Source organism: Vespa crabro, chromosome 12, assembly GCF_910589235.1.
Source record: "Vespa crabro chromosome 12, iyVesCrab1.2, whole genome shotgun sequence".
Lineage (NCBI taxonomy): Eukaryota > Metazoa > Arthropoda > Insecta > Hymenoptera > Vespidae > Vespa > Vespa crabro.
The window spans coordinates 5,310,820-5,331,758 of record NC_060966.1 but is presented as its reverse complement, the minus strand read 5'-3'; the positions used below and the strand labels follow the sequence as shown (position 1 = coordinate 5,331,758).

Here is a 20,939-nt window from a genome sequence, read left to right as displayed (position 1 = left end):
TTTTTTCTTTTTCTTTTTCTTTTTCTTTTCTCTTTTTTTTTTCTTTTCTTTTTCTGGAAAATCACTCTCTGTGATTAGGATCGCTCTTCTGATCATATATTCCTATTAAGTATCTCAGTATTGGTCCATTATTTTCTTTATACCTGAAAAGAGAGAAATTTTCTTTTTCCTTCTTTTTTTTTTTTTTTCTAACCCAGAGAAAAGATTCGTAAAATATTATCAATGGTATTTTCTATATATCTAGGGGAGAGGAAATATTGTTTCTGACAGAGAAAAGTCTCATAAAACGTTTCGATATTTTCGTAACGAAAAAAATAAAAAAAAGGGAAATATATTGTATTTTACGTGCACTTAGTGGATTTCGAAAGATTTCGATGTTTTTTTATATGAAAGAAAGATAAAAAAGAAAGAAGAGAAGAGGAGAGCGAAATATTTTTCATTTCTTCTCATTTCTTTGTTTCACTTTTTTCGATAAACTGAAGTAAAAAGCGTTCGAAAAGATATTTAAGGGAACAATTAATTTTACGAAACTTGAAGTTAAATAAGTCGGGTGGAAAAGTGAAATATCGTTCTGAATGTTTAAGAATAACTGTGTGGTGTGCGATAGGACAGTGAACTTGATAGAAAAGTGAAAGGAGATAATAAAAGGAAAAAAAAAAGGAAAAGAAAAAGAAAAAGAAGAAGAAGAAGAAGAACAAGAAGAAACGCTAAATGCGGCCGAGAGGTAGAACTCACTATGCAAGCTCGTGCCGGAAGTCGATGGACTTGCGAAGCTGACGAAAGCTCATTCGTTTAGGCCCACAAATTCGAAAGCTCTACGGCAGCATTCTAGCAGCATTATCGAGTCCACTTCAGTATATCCTCGACTTCTCGTATCACCATCTGACACATTGTATTCGAGCATTTCACATTTTCTCATCCGTCTTTTTTACTCATCCACGAGATCTCTATTTCCTTTCATTCATCGTGCTTAAAACACGCGAGCTTTGCTTTTCAACGAAGCTACAACTGGGAAATGGCGCATCTGCGAAAACCGATGAGACGAGAACATTACAAAGCTTTTGGGAGAAGAAAGGTAAACGTCACAATTAACCCTTATTTTCAATAATTCAATGACAATCAAAGTTTTCAATATATATATATATGTATATCTCAATATATATCTCATCAATCTATTTATCAATTTATCTATCAATTATTTACTTTTCATTTTGTATTAATCAATTTCTTTTTTCCCTTTTTCTTTTTATACTTTTATACTTATACTTGGTACAGTATAATTATGTAATTTAATGTGTATATCATAATATAAATCTCTCTCTCTCTCTCTCTCTCTCTCTGTCTGTCTCTGTCTCTGTCTCTTTCTCATTCTTCTCTCTCTCTCTCTCTTTTAATTTAAAATATTTTTCTTCGTCCCATAATAAAAACTTGTTTTTATTACTTAATACAGCATAATAGTATAATTAATATAATTAACCATAATTGGTATAATTAATATAATTATACCATAATTTATACCATACTAAATGTATAAATTATGTTTTAGCATAATAATAATATCATATATTAGTATAATTATACTGACCATAATTCAGAGTTATTAAAAATTACGAAAATCTTTTGATTTTCGACATGACGATTAAATGAAATAAAATGAAATAAAATAAATAAAGATATAAATATACATTGATAATACTATTATAATTTCAAAGTTTAAATTATAGAGGCTTGTTTTTACAAGTTAGTTCTACTTATAATATTTATTGGACCAGTGAGAAAATTTTCCTACACAAAATTAAATATAGAACGTGACAACATAAATTTTAATCTATTCAACTATATACACATATATATATATATATGTGTGTGTGAACTTTGGAAGCTCTAGAAAGGAAATTAATAATAAAGATTTTCACGAAAATAATTTTAATTGAAGGTACTTACTTCTTGCCATCTTGAAATTCATTAATAGTAAATTAGTACAAAAATAGGTTTGTCCTGTCCTTCGGTTAGATATTCGTCGAAGCCAAGTTTTCTAACAAATTGTTTCGCGAGCTTCCAAGATTATTAAAATCAACGATGCGTGGTGACAATGAGGTAGAAAATATAAAAATTATTTTACGATATATACGCCATTAAATTTATTATTAATTTTTTTTTATTATTAACTTTTCACTCCTCTCCAACTAAATTATTCTCTCTCTCTCTCTCTCTCTCTCTCTTTCTCTCTTTCTCTATATCGATTATCGATTAAACAATGACACGTACGTTACAAAAGGATGTCACGAAGAATTCGATCGGCACGAGTCAACGTATGAACGAGAGCATGCGCCGTTTTAAGATGAACGGGGAAACGATGCACTTCAAATTTATTTTTGTTCGTCCGTTACACACGTGTGATCGACCGTGTGGAAAATACCGAAAGAACGCACCAAATGTTATTTGATACGTGATAATATATAAAAAAAGTGCAAAAAGAACAAAATATTTCATTCCCTCAGAACGTGTCCGTAATATTAAAACATTTTACAAATCAATCTCTGAAATCGTATTTAATGTTTTGAGAAAAGAAGAAAAAGAAAAAAAAAATGAAAAAAAAGAGAAAAGTAGAAAAAAGAAATAGAAATAAAGAAACTATTCGCATTTATTTTCATCAATCACTTTACTAAATAAAATACGTAAAATATAAATTTTTCATCCGTGCGGAAATTAAAACGTACGAGAGAAATTATATATTTTCATTATAAATAAGAAAAAAAAAAAGAATAATAATAATAATAATAATGATAAAGCAAAATTATGATTTTGACATTTGTTTCTTCCTCGGAAATATGAAGGAAAAAGAAAGAGAAAAAAAGAATGATAATAATATTTCACGCTTTGGAACATTCAATTGGAATTGTTAACGAAAAACAAAGAGAAACAAACGAACAATAAAAGAGAGAAGAAAATTTATTTGGAATTGTAAAAATCGTAAGATAAAGAATGAATGACAATCATTCGATTCGATCGTTGGGATAATAGGATCGTAGGGTTGATTAACTTTTCTTTTCTTTTTTTTCTTCATTGTACCAAAGTCTACAGAGGGAAAGGAAGAAAGAGGAAAAGAGAGAAAAAAGAAAATAGAGAGAGAAAGAGAGAGAGGGTAATAGAGGGTGGGCGTGGAAGAGGGGAGTGAGAATAAGGGTGGAAATGGGGGAAGGGGTTCGAGATGGGGTGGGATTGTAGACGCGTACGCACCCTCGTTTGACCTACATAACTCGACCTATATTTCAAGGAAGCTTACAACGTGGCGATCGGCCACGAGGACTGCACCCTTTGTTGACGTATCGTGCATACTTTCACGATTATTTAACTGACCTAAGTGAACGAAAGTTTAAGATAGAATAACTTAAAAAAAAAAAAAAAGAAAGAAAAATGAGAAAGAATAGAAAACGAAAAGAAAAAGAAGGCTCTCTTGAAACATAATTTCAAAGTAAACCCTCTTTGGGCTATATATTCATATATAGATATCTATGTATAGGGGTGTACATGTGTATGTATATATATATATATATATATATATATATATATATATATGTATATGTATATACGGCTTCCGTCGTTGTGTTCTCGTGTCTCATTAAATTATTTACGTCCTATTGATTTTTCCTACTTCATAATTGACGTTCCCCGTTCGTTCTATCCGTGATCCTCTCTTTATTCGCCTAACTTTTTTATTTATCGTTTCTTGACATATCATCATCTAGACGTTTTAAATATCAATATTTGTCAATCGTACGAAATTAATTAATTAAAATTTATCAGAATCGATATATTATTTTTCTTTATCGTTGTCACTTCTTTATTAACATTTAAAAATGCTTTACGATATCTATGCCACTTTTCTTTTTTTGTTTTTTTTTGTTTTTTTTTTTTTTTTTTTTTTTTATCAGGACACACAGAACAAAAAAGCAAACGATCTAAAGTAATCGTTCCAGCTAATTCTTATTATTTATATTCGAAGTGTTATCTTACAATAATGATCTAGATCGATTTAAAAGAACAATTTTCGCGTTAATCGTGCACACCTTAAATGATCCTTACTGATCTTCTCAGTATTTTTATTATTACTTCTCAACGATCACCCCATAAACGAAAACAGAGAGAGAGAGAGAGAGAGAGAGAGAGAGAAAGAGAGAGAAAAAAAATAAATGATCTGTGGATCGTTCTACATATAAAAAAAAAAGAAAAGAAGAAAAAGAAAAAGCAAACAAAAACAAAAAACGAAAAAACTTACTCGATGTAAGAGAGACCGTCGAAAGAGTAAAGGAAGAAAAGAAAGAAAAAAAAAAAGAAGAAAAACGAAGGAAAGAAAAGAAAGAAAGTGTAAAGAAGAAGAGACAGAAAAGCACGTTGGTGTTACGAGTGCAGTGGCCTGGAGTGTCTTGGGGGTTGGTTTAGAGGGGAAGAGAAGGAAGGGGTTGTGGATCGATATAGTTACGGGGGTGTCGTCCGGCTTCCTCTATACCGTACGCCGCCTTGCGGTAGAATCGTGAACCTCAAACGACACCCAGCCAGTGTATATGATGTATCAAGCGACCCTCGTCAGGAAGAACGAGATCCACGTTGCCTGGTGGTGGTGTTGGTGGTGGTGGAGCTGGTGCTGGTGCTGTTACTGTTACTGGTGCTGGTGCTGGTGCAAGCACTGGTGCAAGTACTGGTGCTGGTGCTATTGCTGGTGTTGGAATTGGTGTTGATGTTGGTGGTGGTTGTGTTGGTGGTGGTAGCAACGAGCCGGCACTGATCTCAGAGCTCGTGTCTTGTCTCAGTCAGTCTCAGTACGCGGAGAAACAGCCGTCTGATCGGTTGACTAATTTGATCGTCGACTCTTTTTGCTAACGTTTGTTACGTCGTTATACCCAAATTAAAACTCAAATCGTTTAACTTGAATCTGAAGTGTTTAACAGTTTCTAAACATATAGTTTTATCAGTCCTTTCGTCGTTTTTTCTTCTCTTTTTTGCTTTCTTTTCCATGCCGTTTTTTTTCTTTTTTTTTTTCCTTTTTTTCTCTTGTTTTTCCTCTCAATAGGAAGCTTTTAGTCTTTGAATAAGATTGTTGATAAGGTTTGTAATAAGTCTTCAGAACGCCGGTGAATCATTGACCGCTATGTTGTAAGGGCAACGTGCTAGCCAAAGTTGACGTAAAAAGAGAGAGAGAGAGAGAGAGAGAGAAAGAGAGAAAGAGAGAGAGAGAGAGAGAGTAAGAGTACGATGGCACTGTGTCGTTGACCCCTTTCCGGATGTCTATGCAGCTCTTACTCGAGGCGCCCTTTCGCTCTTTCGACGTCTGCTTCCGAGATCAGTCCAAGTGAGATTTCTTTCCTTTGTGTGATCTCAGTGCTTCTTTTTCCTTCTTTCTTCTTTTTCTTTTTTCTCTCTTTTTCTTTTATTGTTAAATGATACATCTGCAAGCCGATCACTTTAAGTCGATCGATATCAAACTTAATTTCAATCTTATTAGTGACATACTTATACATATCGTTCTGATTAATTAATTCTTTTGTTTCTTTTTGTATCCTTTTTTTCTTTTCTTTTCTCTCTTTTTCCTTTTTTTTTTTTTCTCTTGATCAGAAATAAAAACTCGACTCGAGTCGATTAAAATTAAAAAAGGACGAAATAACAACTGTATATATTCTTGTAAAAGATACATTTGCGTTTTCCCATAGAATTAATTAATTATCCAGGCCAAGCGATCAGGGATTCGCGTGACAATCTTGCCCGAGTCTGTTACTCTAATTTCATTTTTCTATTCGTTGTCCTTCGTTCGTATACACACACACACACACAGAGCATACATGGACACTTCGATTTTCAAGATAACGTTGATGCAATCTAGATAATAGAAGAGGTATATATAGGTAATATCTTTTTCTGTTTCTTTTCTTTTTTTATTTCTTTTCATTCCTTCTTTCTTTCTTTCTTTCTTTCTTTCTTTCTTTCTTTCTTTCTTTCTTTCTTTTATTTTCTTATTATCGAAATAAATTAAAAAGAAACAAAATAATAGTGAAGTACTGGTGACCCTGTACTGCTAATGAACCGTCTAAGCTTGCGCTTAACATAATTGCCTGCGTGGGACAGTAGGATCGCTTTTTAAATCGAGGAAACCTTAAAGAAAAAGAAAAGAACTAAATGTTCAACAATTTTTAAATATACTATATATATATATATTTCCCTCTCTCTCTCTCTCTCTCTCTCTTTCTTTTTTCTTTGTTCCTCTTTCTTTCTTTCGTTTAATTTTCTTTTATAAACAAAATTCTCGCCAATTAAAATAATCTGACCCTCGGGAAAATAATTTATATATCATAGAATTATGATGACCTCTGGTTTATCATCCTTTTAATCCATAGGAATTTCATGTTAAGGGGGTTACACAGATAAACAGGCGCCAGCGTGGCACCCTCCTAGCCGACATAAATCTAAATTGGTCTCTGAGCTTCATTTGAGGGGGTAGACGTGATAGTAAAGAAACAAAAAAAAAAAAAAGAGAAGAAAAGAAAAGAAAAAAAAAGAAAAAGAGGAAACAAAAGGAAAGAAAGGAAGAAAGAAAGAAAGAAAGAAAGACGTTTACGATCATCGTCTACATGTGAGACAGTTTTTCATTACTTATGATAAAAGATTCTTTTTCTTTTTTCTTTTCTAACTTGATTAATCTTCGTAATATGATTCACTGGCGTTTTTAAAGAAGAAAAAAGAAGGGAAAAAGAAAAAAAGAAAAAAAAGAAAGAAAGAAAAAAAAAAAGAAAATAAATGACGAACGAACGAACGATAATCTATATTAATATTAAATTAAATAATTAATACGTAATAAAATTTCACGCGACAGGGATTAAATGAAAGTAATGTTAACGAAAAAAATGAATTATCGGATTAAGGGAAATCTTTCGAATTAACAATCCAAGTGTCATTTTGGATGGCTTGCAAAAGAAAACGGAAAAAGTCGAAGGAGCAAAGTGTCTAAAGGGAAAGGAGAAACAAATAAAATATTTATTCATCGGCGCAAAATACTCGTCGTAATGGCGTAGCATCGTTAAAAAAAAAAAAAAGGGGGAGGTTCGCAGAAGAAGGATCGAAATCGAGGAGAGAAATTCGTCCTTGTAAATTGCAACGAACGAGAAATAAACAAAACAAAAAAAAAGATAAGAAAGAAAAGACAAAAAAAAACGCAATGCGGTAGCATGCGTAGAATTTGAGCTTTTTTTGTCGTTGCATTTTTGTTTCGCTTTTTCTTTTTCTTTCTTTCTTTTCTTTCTTTCCTTCTTTCTTTCTTTCTTTCTTTCTTCCTTTCTTTTCACTTTTTCTTTCCTTTCTTTCCTTCTATCCTTTTTCCTACCTCCTTCGTTTTCTTTTTTCCTTTTTTTGTTTTCTTTTTTTTCTTGTTTCTTCGTTTTCTTTCTTCTTCTACGAACGAACCAGTGACGACGAGAGGAAAAATATCGAAGCCTCGTCGATTACATTGGCGATGATCGGATACAATCAGCACAATTCAGGCTACAACAAGCTGTTCACTCAGGTATATTAGACATGTTTATCCATTAAATCGTATTTTATTCGTATAATAATAATAATAATAATAATAATAATAATAATAAGAGGATAAAAAGAGAATTCAAAAGAAAAAACAAGAAGAAAAAAAATAATCAAAAATAAAACAGAGAAAAAAAAAGAAGAAAAAAGAAAGAAAGTAGCAAAAGAATACACGCGCACGTGCTCGTCCACGCACAGCTCAAACAGCAACAATAATATTGATTATAATAATAATAATAACAACAACAACAACAACAACAACAACAACAACGACGACGACGACGATAGCAACGACAATGACAACAAGAATAATTCTATAGTTTCTTTAAATAGAACATAATCGATCGATAATCATCTTCATTATATAGTTAGACATTAGCTAAATCTTGCGTAAAGTAAAATCGACGGAGCATATTAAAAAAGGCAACGCAAACTCGAAATCCTTTATATCCTTATCGCTTTTTCTTTATCATACGGAGCCATTGCTGTTTACTTTACCAAGCGTTAAACCGTGCGACAAATTATATGCACTTTGTCGACATTGTAAGATATATATCTTTTTTGTCCTTGAGATAATAACCCTCAAACTAAGAGTTTTCAAAGAATTTCTTTACTGCATAAAAGATAAAAGATGCAGAGAGAACGAGAGAGAGTGTGTGTGTGAGAGAGAGAGAGAGAGAGAGAGAGAAAGAGAGAGAAATCTCCTTGAAAGTCATTGTACAATTTCTCTATTGGCATAAATAAATGATCGAAAAGGTCGATAGTTATATTTAAAGCTTGTACGTAATCTTCTAATACAATTATTGAAACATCGGCATTGTTAGGTATTCCTCCCCATTTTTAAATCCTATAAGACGTCTTATGTTCTATCACTAATATTTACAAATTTTGTGAGATTCTCGAAATAGAAAGTCTTTTTCATTCGTAATAAATTTCTATTTTAATTTGTTAAAAATAATTCTGACTACGTAAACGACATAAAAGTAAATTTGATATCCATTGGAAACAACGACTCCATTGGCTTATGTTTAAATTGGCTAAAGAATATACATACTGAAAAAGTTCTAGCTCTCTTTCCCTCATCAAAAATACATATATATATATATATATATATATATATATATATATATATATATATATACATATATATTTCATACACACGCACATACATCCACACGCACGCACAGAAACATATATATATATGTGTGTGTGTGTGTGTGTGTGGGGGTAAAATAATATATACATAGATTGAATAAAATACTCGAGTTATTTCCATTCAAGTATCTCCTTCGAATTTCGACGCATGCGAATGCAGAAATTGCTTACGTTCTATTCTGATTGCGAGAAGAAGGTCTTGATGGATAGTAATAGTAGTGTGATCCTAGACTATGGTGTGGTCCGTCGAAAGCATGAAGAAGGAGACACATATACATGAGAAATACAGAGACTAGTTATACGCGATGGAAAGGGGAGGGGGGTAGAAGGGTGGGTATGCGAGGGGTAAGCAAAGGCCGTTGGCATGGCTACGACCCCCCGACCGAGTAAATTCGTTCTATGGAAAGCTCCTTCGTCTCGTCTCGTCGAGGTGAGGAAAGACGAAGACTATTCTTTTCATACTTTTCTTTCTCTCTCTCTCTATATATATATATCTCTTTATCTCTTTCTAATAATTCTCTTTATCTCTCTCTGTCTCTCTCTCTCTCTCTCTCTCTCTCTCTCTCTCTCTCTCTCTCAAAGTTTATTTTATCTTTCGCTTTTCGATAAGAACAAATAAAAATATATTAAGGTGAGTAGGCTAATGAATTGTTAATGACCTTGAAATTCTATAGACATGCTCTTACATATAATTAACGATCGATGATTAAATGATTTCGATTAGATGATAATGTAAAAGTAATAGAAAGAACGTAATCATACGACAATTTGTAATATCTTTAAGGTAAGATTGTATGAAAATTTTAATGAAGATTTCATTGAATATATTCCATTGGCAATGAAATTGTTCTTTTTGATACATTATAACACGCTTTTAAAGATTAATTTTTAATTAATATATATCGTATTAATTTTAGAATGTTTTCATGTCATACATACGTATTTGTAAAATGTCGAAAGAATAATAAATGACAGATACTCGTATATGTTGTAAATCAATACGACAATGTAAATCATATTTTATCATGTGTCATGAGAGAAAAAAAAGAAATCTGAATTTAATTAATCATTAATTAAGTTTGGAATCATGTAAATTTTCAAAATTAACCTTCTGGTTCACAATATATTTGTTAATATATATCGTACGTATAATTCGTTGAAAAAATAAACGTGACGTATTGGACGGATGCGTATAAATCCTATAAATCGCACAATGAGACGTCGTAAATCGCGTCTTAGGTTCGTAAAAAAAAAAAAAAAAAAAAGAAAAAAAGAGAGAAAGAAAAAAATAACAAAAACCAACAACAACAACAACAAAAATGGAGAAATAAGAAGAGACAAAAACAACAGGGGACTCTAATTAATCGCTAATTAAAAAGGTATCATAAAGTCAAATTTTAAAAATGTTTCTTTATAATGTTCCAAACGTGCCCGTAAAATATCCAATGTAACCCAATAAATAATGATGACAGATTATTAGATGTATGCGTCTTGTAAATCATGATATAGTACCTACCGACATATCGTATATATTATACCCTGTTGAGAAAAGTCTCTTTTTCTTTTTCTATCTGATACTGTATAACATTCGTATATCTTTTTTATCTTTTTTCTTTTTTCCTTCTTCTTCTTCTTCTTCTTTTTTTCTTTCCTTTCTTTTTTTTTTTTTTTTATTTCGCTCTCTATAATTTCTCCAAGTTCAACTTCGAGTTTGTATATTTTTCTTATAGGAAAAATAGATCATCGTTGAATTTCTTCGAATATAATAAAATACGATATCGTTAATGATAATGATTATTGCAATTTATTTATCATTTATTATCTCTTAACATAAGTATTCATTGATTTTTTTTTCTTCGTACATCGATCATAAAGATCATAATATCGTATTGATCTTGAATCGAAAATCGATGATCGATGATATTATTTATTTTTTCCTCTCTCTATCTCTCTCTCTCTCTCTCTTCTTTTTCTTTTTCTTTTCTTCTCTAACGCTCGATGATACTTAGTTGTTTGAAGCGTAACCTTGAGAAATTTTTTTTTGAAGCTTTCGAAATGCTTCGACGAAGCTTCTTTTTTTCATCTCGTCCAAAGCACCCTTGCTTCGTGAGCATTCTTTTTTTTTTTTTTCTTTTTTCTTTTCGACGACACAATTGCAACCTAACACCAATGTTATTTCATATCGTCAGGTCAGCATAAGATGCGTTATATTGATCAAAAATCAAAAAAGTAATAGAGAGAGAGAGAGAGAGAGAGAGAGAGAGAGAGAGAGAAAGAAAAAAGGAAAAGATAAAAATAAATAAAATGAAGAGAAGATCAAAACAAAATAAAAATAATACAAAACAATTATCTGTTGATTTAAAGGGCTCGGCGGACTCGAACTACTCACAGCCGAGCTCGGATCTCTCGCTGGACGAGGAGAAGGAGAACTTACGACGTGAGAAAGAGAGGCAGGCCCTTAATCAACTTGAAAAAGCCAGGGTGAGTTATTTGTCCTTTATAATATGTTTTAGTTTGCTTCATATTCTTCTCTCTCTCTCTCTCTCTCTCTCTCTCTCTCTCTCAAGTTGCATCATACGTCTCTCTATCTATCTCTATCTCTCTCTCTCTCTCTCTCTTTCTCTCTTTCTATCGTGATAATGTAAAATAAAAAGGGAGAAAGAAAGAGAGAAAGAAAATATCGATCGTCTTTGTTCAAATATCCTACATCGATATTGCTTAGGATATCTTACCCCCATAAAAAAAAGAGAATCAAACAAACAAACGAATGAAATAATTTCTCCCTTATTTTTTTCTCCTTCATTCTCCGTCCCTCTCATAACGATAATCATTAAAAGCTATTTCGTAATAACACATTGAGAGAGGGAATGTCGAAATAATCGTGAAAATGTTTCTTTTCTTTCTTCCTTCTTTTCTTTATCTTTTCTTTTTTTTCTTTTTTTTCTTTTTTTTTTCTTTTTTCTTGAAGACAAAAGAGTATAAAATCGGAAAGGATCATCGTCGATGTCGAGAGAAAGGAAATAAGAGGAGCAACGTTGGAGAGGGGAAAAAAAAATGTTGAGAGAGAGAACCTAAACTCGATCAATCAGCTTAAAGGAGAGAAAAAAAGAGATAGATAAAGATAGATAGATAGATAGATAGATAGATAGATAGAGAGAGTGAGAGAGAGAGAGAGAGAGAGAGAGAGAGAGAGAGAGATAGAAGGTGATATTGATTGACGGTACACGACCTTCCAGGACGGTCGGTCGCAAAAAAGAACGAAGAGACTAGCTGAGCATCTATCGTTCTTTTATTTTTTTTTTTTTTTTTTATCAAACGATTGTTATTGTTAGTTGTCTATGCAATGTGCGTTCTAGCGTTTAGACGATCATCCATCGATCTTAAACACGAAACTAATACCGATCTATTTATTCTTTTTATCTCTTCTTTTATTTTCCTTATCTACGTATATTATCTCGATCGATCGGTTCTTTTTTGTTTTTTAAATTTAAAAAAAACGAAAAAAAGAAAAAGAGATTTGTTTTCTATCTTTTTTTTTTTCTTCTTCTTGTTCTTCTTCTTACTTTTTAATAAAAAAAAAAAAAAAAAAAAGAAACGAAATAAAAGACAGAAACATTTTTCCTGTTATCACGAACGATAATTTTCTCTGACAAGATAATTTTAGATTTAACGAGAGCTTAGACGGATATGTAATAAAGAAGAAAAACGTATGATCCTTATGATCAATATATATATATATATATATATTATATACCTGTTTATGTCATGTTGCTTGATAATAATCGTCTAATATAAATCTAACGGGTATGCTCCGTATCACGTACGTATGTACATGTCGATCTACGATTAAATCGATCGAAATACATTCGATTGAAGATGGAATGACAGAATAAATATACTTATAAAACTTTTCTTATTAAGTTTCTCCAATTTTTTTAACTATTAATTAAATTTTTCTTCCTTCTTTTTTCTTCTTTCTCTCTCTCTCTCTTTTTTTTTTTTTTGTTTTATTTTATAAATCACTTATTGAATTGTGTGTTTTGATATTTTTAGACGAAACCGGTAGCGTTCGCAGTGCGGACAAACGTGAGCTATGACGGATCTGCCGACGATGATTCGCCTGTCCATGGCTCGGCTGTTAGCTTCGAGGTCCGAGAATTTTTGCACATCAAGGTAAAGAAAAAGAAAAGAAGAAAAAAAAAAAAAAGAAGAAGAAAATAATTAATATATTTTCGTAGAAATATTAGATGTATATATATATATTTTTTTTCTTTTTTTTTTTCGTTTAATTTGACTCATCATACTCTCGAAGATGTTTTATCGTAAAAGAAATTAGGACGAAGGAAAGTCGTGTTAAAATCGATTTCTTTTTTTTTTCTTTTTCTTGTTTTTCTTATTTTATGTTTTCCTTTTCGACGCGTCAAAATATATTAGAAATATATTTCTTTCTTTCTTTCTTTTTTTTATTTTTTCTTTACTTTACGATTTGACTTATATCACACTCTTCTTCTCGGAGAATTCGTCGAAAGTGAGATAGTATAGTGATTCTCTTACGTCAGAAATAGGAAGAAGTTCCAGCTATGTTAAAATCGATTTTGGCACGTTTCCACGTCGTTGCTTTAATACTTACTCTCGTCTTTCTCATCTTCACGATAAGATAAGACCGAAAAAAGGGATAACACGATGTTATAAATCGCGGATTAGAAATGCTCTTACTTACGAAATAATTATAACGTTATTATTTAGGGCAAAAGAAAATGAATAAAAAAGTCATGAACGATGAGAAAACATACAAAAAAAAATATAGAAAAGTATCAACGTTAATAACATTTACACACAAATAATAATAATAATAATAATAATAATAATCAAGATAAATATATTACAATAAAAACCGAGACAATGTATTTAAATAATTTCCAATATTAATAGAAAATAATTCTAATATTTATGAATAAGTATCATACTTATGAACGATAGGAAAAGATAATGATAAAAGAGTAATAAATAAGAAATACATATCTAATATAATAAAACTCAATGATAATATATATATACATATTTATAGATATGTCTCTTTATATGTACATACATATATACATACACCAACACACACATAGACACGCGCGCGTGTGTGCGCGCGCACGCAAACACATACATACACACACACACACACACACATATATATATATATATATAATAATTATATAATATTTAGGAAAAGTATGACAACAACTGGTGGATCGGGAGGCTCGTGAAAGAAAATTGTGACGTCGGTTTTATACCATCCCCAGTGAAATTAGAGGCACTGAGATTGCAGGCTAGCGCAGCACGTGGTACAAAAGGTCTCTATTCAGCACGAGGAGGGTCTTCAGGGAACCTTGGCGAGAGTGGTATGCCTTCACGTGGTTCCACGCCACCTACACCAGGTATCCTAGCACGTCCTTCTTTCTTTCCCCCTGAAATCCACGGTCTATCTACCGGGTGTGCCTGTTCTCGGCACTGGCTCTTTTTTGATCCTGACGACCGAGATTCAGACGGCCACGTGATTACCGGGATCAGATGGGACACCGTCCTTGAACAAAATCATACGTTTTCGAGATAAAAAAAGAAAGAGAGAGAGAGAGAGAGAAAGAGGAAGGAAGACAGAGATAGAAAGAGAGAAAAAAGAAAGAGAGAGAGAGAGAGAGAGAAACAAAAATCCTAAGTATTTTCCCTTCAAAACTTTCAATTAGTATTGTCTGAAATTTTACACCAAAAAAATTGACACGCTATAGGAAACATAGTGATCACACGTGAAGCACACGATTCGTTTGATAAACCCTTTTTATCTCTAAACACATCATTTTTTTTTTTTTTTTTTTATTTATTTTTCGTTCTTTTTACGTTTCTTTTTTTTTTTTCTTTTTTTCTTAAAGAAGATATATATATATATATATACACACACACACAATTTGTTTTACACGCAATGGCTTTTATTATTTACACGTACACATGCACAATACGAATATTATATATATATATATATATATAGACAATGGTTACACGTATCCATAAATACATTACAATTTGGATCCCAATTTTTCTCTCATAGGCTTTCTTACCTTGCAAATCGTAACATTTCATTCATCGCACTATTCAAAAGAAAAAGTTATGGAGTTTAGTTAATAAACGACCATCGAGTTGCATGATCATGCGAATGTTATGAATTCGATCGAGAGAGAGAGAGAGAGAGAGAGAGAGAGTGAGAGAGAGAAAGAGAGAGTTCGTCGTAAATAATTCTAATCAAAAATAATTATCTCTCAATGAAAAGATATTTATTGATAAAAAAGAAAAATTAAGAAGAAAATAAAAAGAAAAAAAATTAATATACATATATATTTACGACGAATTCGAAAGGTGAATAGTATTATTATTATTTTTTCTTTTTTTTTTTTTTTTTTTTTTTCTTTAATCAAAAGTCTATTAATCCAATTCAGCTTTTTCGTAGCACCGATCGAGTTCAATCAGGCTTGAATTAGACGTTAATCTTTCACTTTCACAGAGAAAAGAATCGACACGTACACGCACACGCACACTCATACATAAAAACGTCAACAATCACCCTACTAATCACCCACCCACTCACCTACACACACACACACACAAATACACATAAACGGACACAAGAATTTACTCAACACCCTCGCGATTCTTTACCATTGAAAATAGATGTAGCTGAATCTTGGTAGTTTGCTGCTATGATAGCGAGCGTATGATGAATTTAGGTATTAGTTATGCACCAAAGCAAGCAAGCGTTTCTAAGCTTATTTGATTATGGTTCTTTTCTTTTCTTTTTCTATTTACTTTTTTTTTTATTTTTTATTTTTTTTTTTTTTTTTTTTTTCAATTGGAGACAGAGGGACTCTTTCGAGTACTCTTACCAAGAAGAAAAGAAAAAAAAAAAAAAAGAAAAAAGGGAAAAGAAAAGAAGAAAGAGAAGAAAAAGAAGATTGATAATTTGGGAATAATTTAAAAATATTCTGCTTTCTTTCTTTTTCTTTTTCTGAATAGGTGACGATAACGATAGCGTTGGAAACGTGAGACCGGGAAAGGCAACCTTGACAACACCTCCGGCTAAAGAAAAACGAAAGAATTTCTTCAAGAAGCCGGTAAATCGAACGACAAAAATCTTTAATTCTTATATCCATAAATGTCTCCTTCTGTACTCTCTTCCCCCCCCCCCCAAAAAAAAAAGAAAAAAGAAAAACAAAAAATTGATCCGATCATGCATTTGCTTGTACGTCCTTAGATGTGATTACTATATTAGAATTGAACTAATCACGTGCAATCGAATCTGTCGTATCCCTTTGAAGAATGAATGACATTTTTGTTTGTTTATTTTTAACAATATTTAATGTCGGTTGTTTATTTATTTATTTATTTATTTCTTTGTTTTTTTTTTTTTTCTTTCAGGAACCAACAACACCTTACGACGTTGTACCTTCTATGAGGCCTGTTGTCCTCGTTGGACCATCTCTCAAGGGTTATCAGGTGACGGACATGATGCAGAAAGCACTTTTCGACTTTTTGAAGCATCGATTCGAAGGAAGGTATGAGATACTATCATGAAAATCTGTTTTTCTTTTTTTTTTTTTCTCTTAATAGATATCGTTCGAACGTACTCTTTCCTCTTCTTCTTTCTTTCTCTCTCTCTTTCTCTTTTTTTCTCCCTCTTTTTCATTCTTATTAATTTCATTTATGTTTTTATATAGGATTATTATAACAAGGGTGATGGCTGATATCTCATTAGCAAAAAGATCATTACTAAACAATCCCACCAAAAGAGCGATCATGGAAAGATCGACAAGTAGAAGTAGTTGTTTGGCAGAGGTTCAAACGGAGATCGAGAGGATCTTCGAGCTAGCGAGGACGCTTCAGGTTAATTATTTAAAATCCGTAATTGGTTATCTAAAAATTATTTTTTTTTTTATCTATCCATATCTATATCTATATCTATATCTATATATATATATATATTTTTTTTTTTTCCTTTTTTTATTTTAGTTGGTAGTCTTGGATTGTGACACGATCAATCATCCATCGCAATTGGCGAAAACCAGTTTGGCACCTACAATCGTATATTTGAAGATCTCATCGCCCAAGGTCCTGCAAAGGTTGATCAAAACCCGTGGAAAATCTCAGATCAGGCATTTAAACGTTCAAATGGTGGCGGCAGAAAAATTGGCGCAATGTCCGCCGGAAATGTTCGACGTGATCCTCGATGAAAATCAATTGGAGGATGCTTGCGAGCATGTAGCCGAATATCTCGAAGCTTATTGGAGAGCTACCCATCCTCCGGTAATTGCAACGGTGCCACGTGCAATGCCTGCACCTGATGCACCGGTCGACGCTTTAACTCCTCGCGTAACACCAGGTAGGTATCTTATTATTATATATTTATATATAATGGAACAAAATCGAATGATCCTTGAATCCATAGATCTTTTTTCTTTCTTTCTTTTGTTCTTTTTCTGTTCTTTTTTTTTTTTTTTTTATCGAAGAAAAAAAAAAGAAATCAATGTCGGCGGCACTCGAATTTATTTAACGTATAAACTTCTTTTATCAATTTCAAGATTTTTTCTTGTTCTTTTTTTTTTTTTTTTTTTTTTGATTTCTTTAAAATCATTAATCCCAACTTCTTCTTGTTGTCGTGCATCGAAGAGCTAACAACAGGAAGTCGGTCTACGTATATTCGACGACATAGAAATTGAGTAGACTCGAGTGCCTATCGTTAGAATAAATCAGAAGAAAAAGAAAAAATAAAAAAAATTTCGATTCATGGGCAGAAACAGTCGTCGACATTCTGCATTATATACATATATATATATATATATAATATATACAAATATTAATCGTTTAAAAACGTAATAATTTTTTCATAAGGGAAATCGTTAACCGGACCCTTTTTTTTCCTCGACCTTTCTCCTCGCCCTCGTCCTCATCAAACTATCTTGAAACTCTTTGGCAGGGAGTTTTTCTTTTTTTTTTCTGTTTCCCAATTTTTTTCTTTTTTTTTTTTTCTTGTAGTCAACTCAAAATTCTCTAACGAAATTCCCTATTTCCGTCTACTAACATACAACACTTTCTTCTTTTAATACTTCAGGTGCCCATCACGAGAGTTACTACGGCCACGAGCCAAGAGGTAACTTAAAACCTTTTCCTTCGTGCGCGCATCGCTGCATCCCTTTCTTTTCTTTATTTATTTCATTTCATATTACCTCTCTCTTTCTCTGTCTTTATTTGTTTTTTTTTTCTTTTCCTTCTTTCAATTTTCTGCCTTTTCCTTTTCTTTTTATTTATTTATTTATTTATTTTCTTCTCTCTCTCTCTCTCTCTCTCTCTCTATCTCTCTCCTTTTCTTTTCTTCCTCTTTGGTAATACCTATATCTGTATTCATCTTCGTTATCTTCGGGATTGCACGTAATAGAACGTTGGCATGCACGCATCTCTTCTATCTTTCCTTGTCTTTTTTTCTTTTTTAATTTTTAAATTTTATCATTCGCAAATACTTCCAAGAAAATCAGCGCGATAGTTCGTAGATTTCTATTTTTTATTTTATTTTAATTTTTTAAAGGATGCTCGTACGGCTAATTGTATTAGATGAATATGAATGAGCTTAGACATGCGACGAATTGTCAATTATTTTGTAATATATGTACGTACACGTTGTTGTTGTTGTTTTTTTTTTCTTTCTTTCTTTTTTTTTTTTTTTTTTTTTTTTTTGTTATTATAGACATATCTCTTGTTATATAAAACGCTTTCGATGTTGGAATTCTTTCGTCTTTCCTTTTTGTTTTCTTCTTTATTTATTTAGGTTTATTACCACTTTTGTAAATACTCAGACAATGTGTCTTTTTATATTTTTTTTTTCTCTCTGTTCTTTTTCTGTCAAAAATCACAGCTGTCTTTTTATTATGTCGGTAATATAATAGCTACTGCATGTATGTATATATATATATATATTCAATGTATTTAGAAGCACGTATATATATATACACAGACACACAGAAATACAGACACATACACATATGTACGTACGAAAATAGAAAAACTGAACGTATATGCATATGAAAAAATAATGCAATATTTTTAGTATCGTCTCATTATATTGGATGGACCAAAAGTTCTTAGGTGATACAAATTCAATTGGTTCTTTCCGAAACTTTTTAAGGCCTAATTTTTTTTTGTATGATTCAGATCGTAAAAAAAACTTCATAGGCCCGTAATTTTACGATCTGAAAAAGAAAATTAGCTGCTAAAGGGAAAATCTCGAAAAAAAATTTCCAAGAGGAGTAATTGTCTTATTTTATCATTTTCTTTTGTTTTTTTTCTTTTTTTTTTTTTTTTTTTTTTTTTTTTAAAGAACTTTTGCCCCACACTATATAATAATTTACGTATGAAAAGGATAAGTGAATTTTAACAACGTCGATAATCTTGAGAGATAATAATTGCATCTCTTTTTTTCTCTTCTCTGATCGTCTCAATTTCTTTTCTTTTCTTTTCTTTTCTTTTCTTTTCTTTTTGGTACTCGTCGACCTGACGTTTTATGTTTTTTTTTTTCAGCGACGTTTTATGCCACAACAAACGTGTATCCATCGCAGTGTGAGAAAGATAGAGAGACCGGGCCGCGATGACCTTCTTTCCTGTTAGTTTCTTAAAAACGTTCTCAATAATCCTTAGTTTTTTATTTTTTTATTTCTTGCAAAAAAAAAAGAAATATTTATATATACATATAAACGGAAACGAATTTTTTCTCAATTCGAATCATTTTTTTCTCTCGAACGAAAGAGTAGAAAAAATTAATTGAGAGATCCGCTTGAAGATCTCTTTCGCGTTCTTTCGCGTCAATATTTCTTTATTTTATAATAAAAAAAAAAAAAAAAAAATAAATAAATAAATAAATAAATAATAATAGTAATCATTATTATTATTATACATGTAAGAGATGTTAATGTTAAAAAAAAAAAAAAAAAAAGAAGAAAAAGCTTAACTCTCGTGCACGCTACGCTCTCTACTACTTGTCCATTATAGGCTCACACGGGACACACGAGTGGATTTGAAGTTAGTTTATAGGGTTTCTTTCTTCCTTTTTTTTTTTTTATTAAATATATATATATATATATATATATATTTATATACACTATATAGAAAACGTGATCGTGCCAAATCCACGGTATTTTATTTTCTTTTTTCTTTTTTTAATTCATATAATCACTTCATTTTATTGTCTTGTCCAGAAATATTCTGGACGATTCAAATTTACAATATCATATATACCACCTCTAAGTCCACGTGTGTTCTAGAGCCACGCCAGACTAACACAACTCAAATCAGCTGTGATGCGCACGCGCGTATATATATACATACACATATATATATGAAATTAAAAAGAAATTACTTGACTAGCTTAATACTATCTTATATACTACATGTATATGTATATATATATATACATATACAGGTAAAAAATTTTAATAAAAAAAAAAAAAATATACGTGTAACGTCTGTATAATCACGCGAGGAAGATGCGACACAAGTGTTAAGGAAGGAAAAAATAAATCCCTAGAAAAGAAAAAAGATTTAAAAAAGAAAATAAAAATAATAACAATAAAAAAGAATAAAAAAAAAATACCAAACTAAACAAAAAAAAAAAAAAAAAAAAAGAAGAAGATCTCTGAAAGCTCTGACTCCGATGTTCTCTGTTTTCTTTATCTTTGTCTAAAAGCCATCGTGGAGGCGGTGGCTGCGACTGGGGTCATCCGAAAACAGGGCCGGCTCAGCACGACCGGTCAGAACTGATGAATCCAAGAGTCCCAAAGAGTCAAGTGTTAAGAGAGTTTGGGGCCTTCTCTCTACTTCTCTTCTTCATCCTTATCGAGCATGGATAAGAAACTTCTAATACGGAATTGAGATTCCAGATTGTTTAGAAAGAAAGAAAGAAAGAAAGAAAGAAAGAAAGAGAGAGAGAGAGAGAGAGAGAGAGAGAGAGAGGAAGAAAGGAAGAAAGAAAGAGAGAGAGAGGGAGAGAGGGAGAGAGAGAGAAAGAGAGAGAGAGAGAGAGAGCGAGAGAGAAAGAAAAAGAAAGATAAAAAATAATAGAAACTATCTGTGATTAAAAAAAGTCTACTTTGTCAAAGGGTCGCGTTGTAAGTACACCCTGAACTTGGATTTTGGTG

General features: G+C 31.6%; 1 protein-coding gene across 4 annotated transcripts in view; it reads left to right on the top strand.

Moving 5' to 3' along the window:
• Nucleotides 1-539: 539 nt before the first annotated feature.
• LOC124428504 (voltage-dependent L-type calcium channel subunit beta-2) overlaps nucleotides 540-20,939 on the top strand; it is a 26,259-nt gene continuing 5,859 nt past the window's right edge. Inside the window, exons 1-10 of one of the 4 annotated variants that reach the window (XM_046972629.1) lie at nucleotides 4,602-5,106; nucleotides 6,866-7,552; nucleotides 11,086-11,202; nucleotides 12,775-12,894; nucleotides 13,940-14,114; nucleotides 15,775-15,872; nucleotides 16,177-16,313; nucleotides 16,476-16,641; nucleotides 16,768-17,137; nucleotides 17,867-17,905. In XM_046972629.1, the coding sequence (XP_046828585.1) occupies nucleotides 7,502-7,552; nucleotides 11,086-11,202; nucleotides 12,775-12,894; nucleotides 13,940-14,114; nucleotides 15,775-15,872; nucleotides 16,177-16,313; nucleotides 16,476-16,641; nucleotides 16,768-17,137; nucleotides 17,867-17,905 (1,273 nt within the window). In that variant the 5' untranslated portion in view covers nucleotides 4,602-5,106; nucleotides 6,866-7,501. Of the gene's footprint in view, nucleotides 1,076-4,601; nucleotides 5,107-6,865; nucleotides 7,553-8,999; nucleotides 9,152-11,085; nucleotides 11,203-12,774; nucleotides 12,895-13,939; nucleotides 14,151-15,774; nucleotides 15,873-16,176; nucleotides 16,314-16,475; nucleotides 16,642-16,767; nucleotides 17,138-17,866; nucleotides 17,906-20,939 lie in introns of those variants that run through there. The other 3 variants (XM_046972628.1, XM_046972627.1, XM_046972626.1) reach the window with 3 other exon arrangements.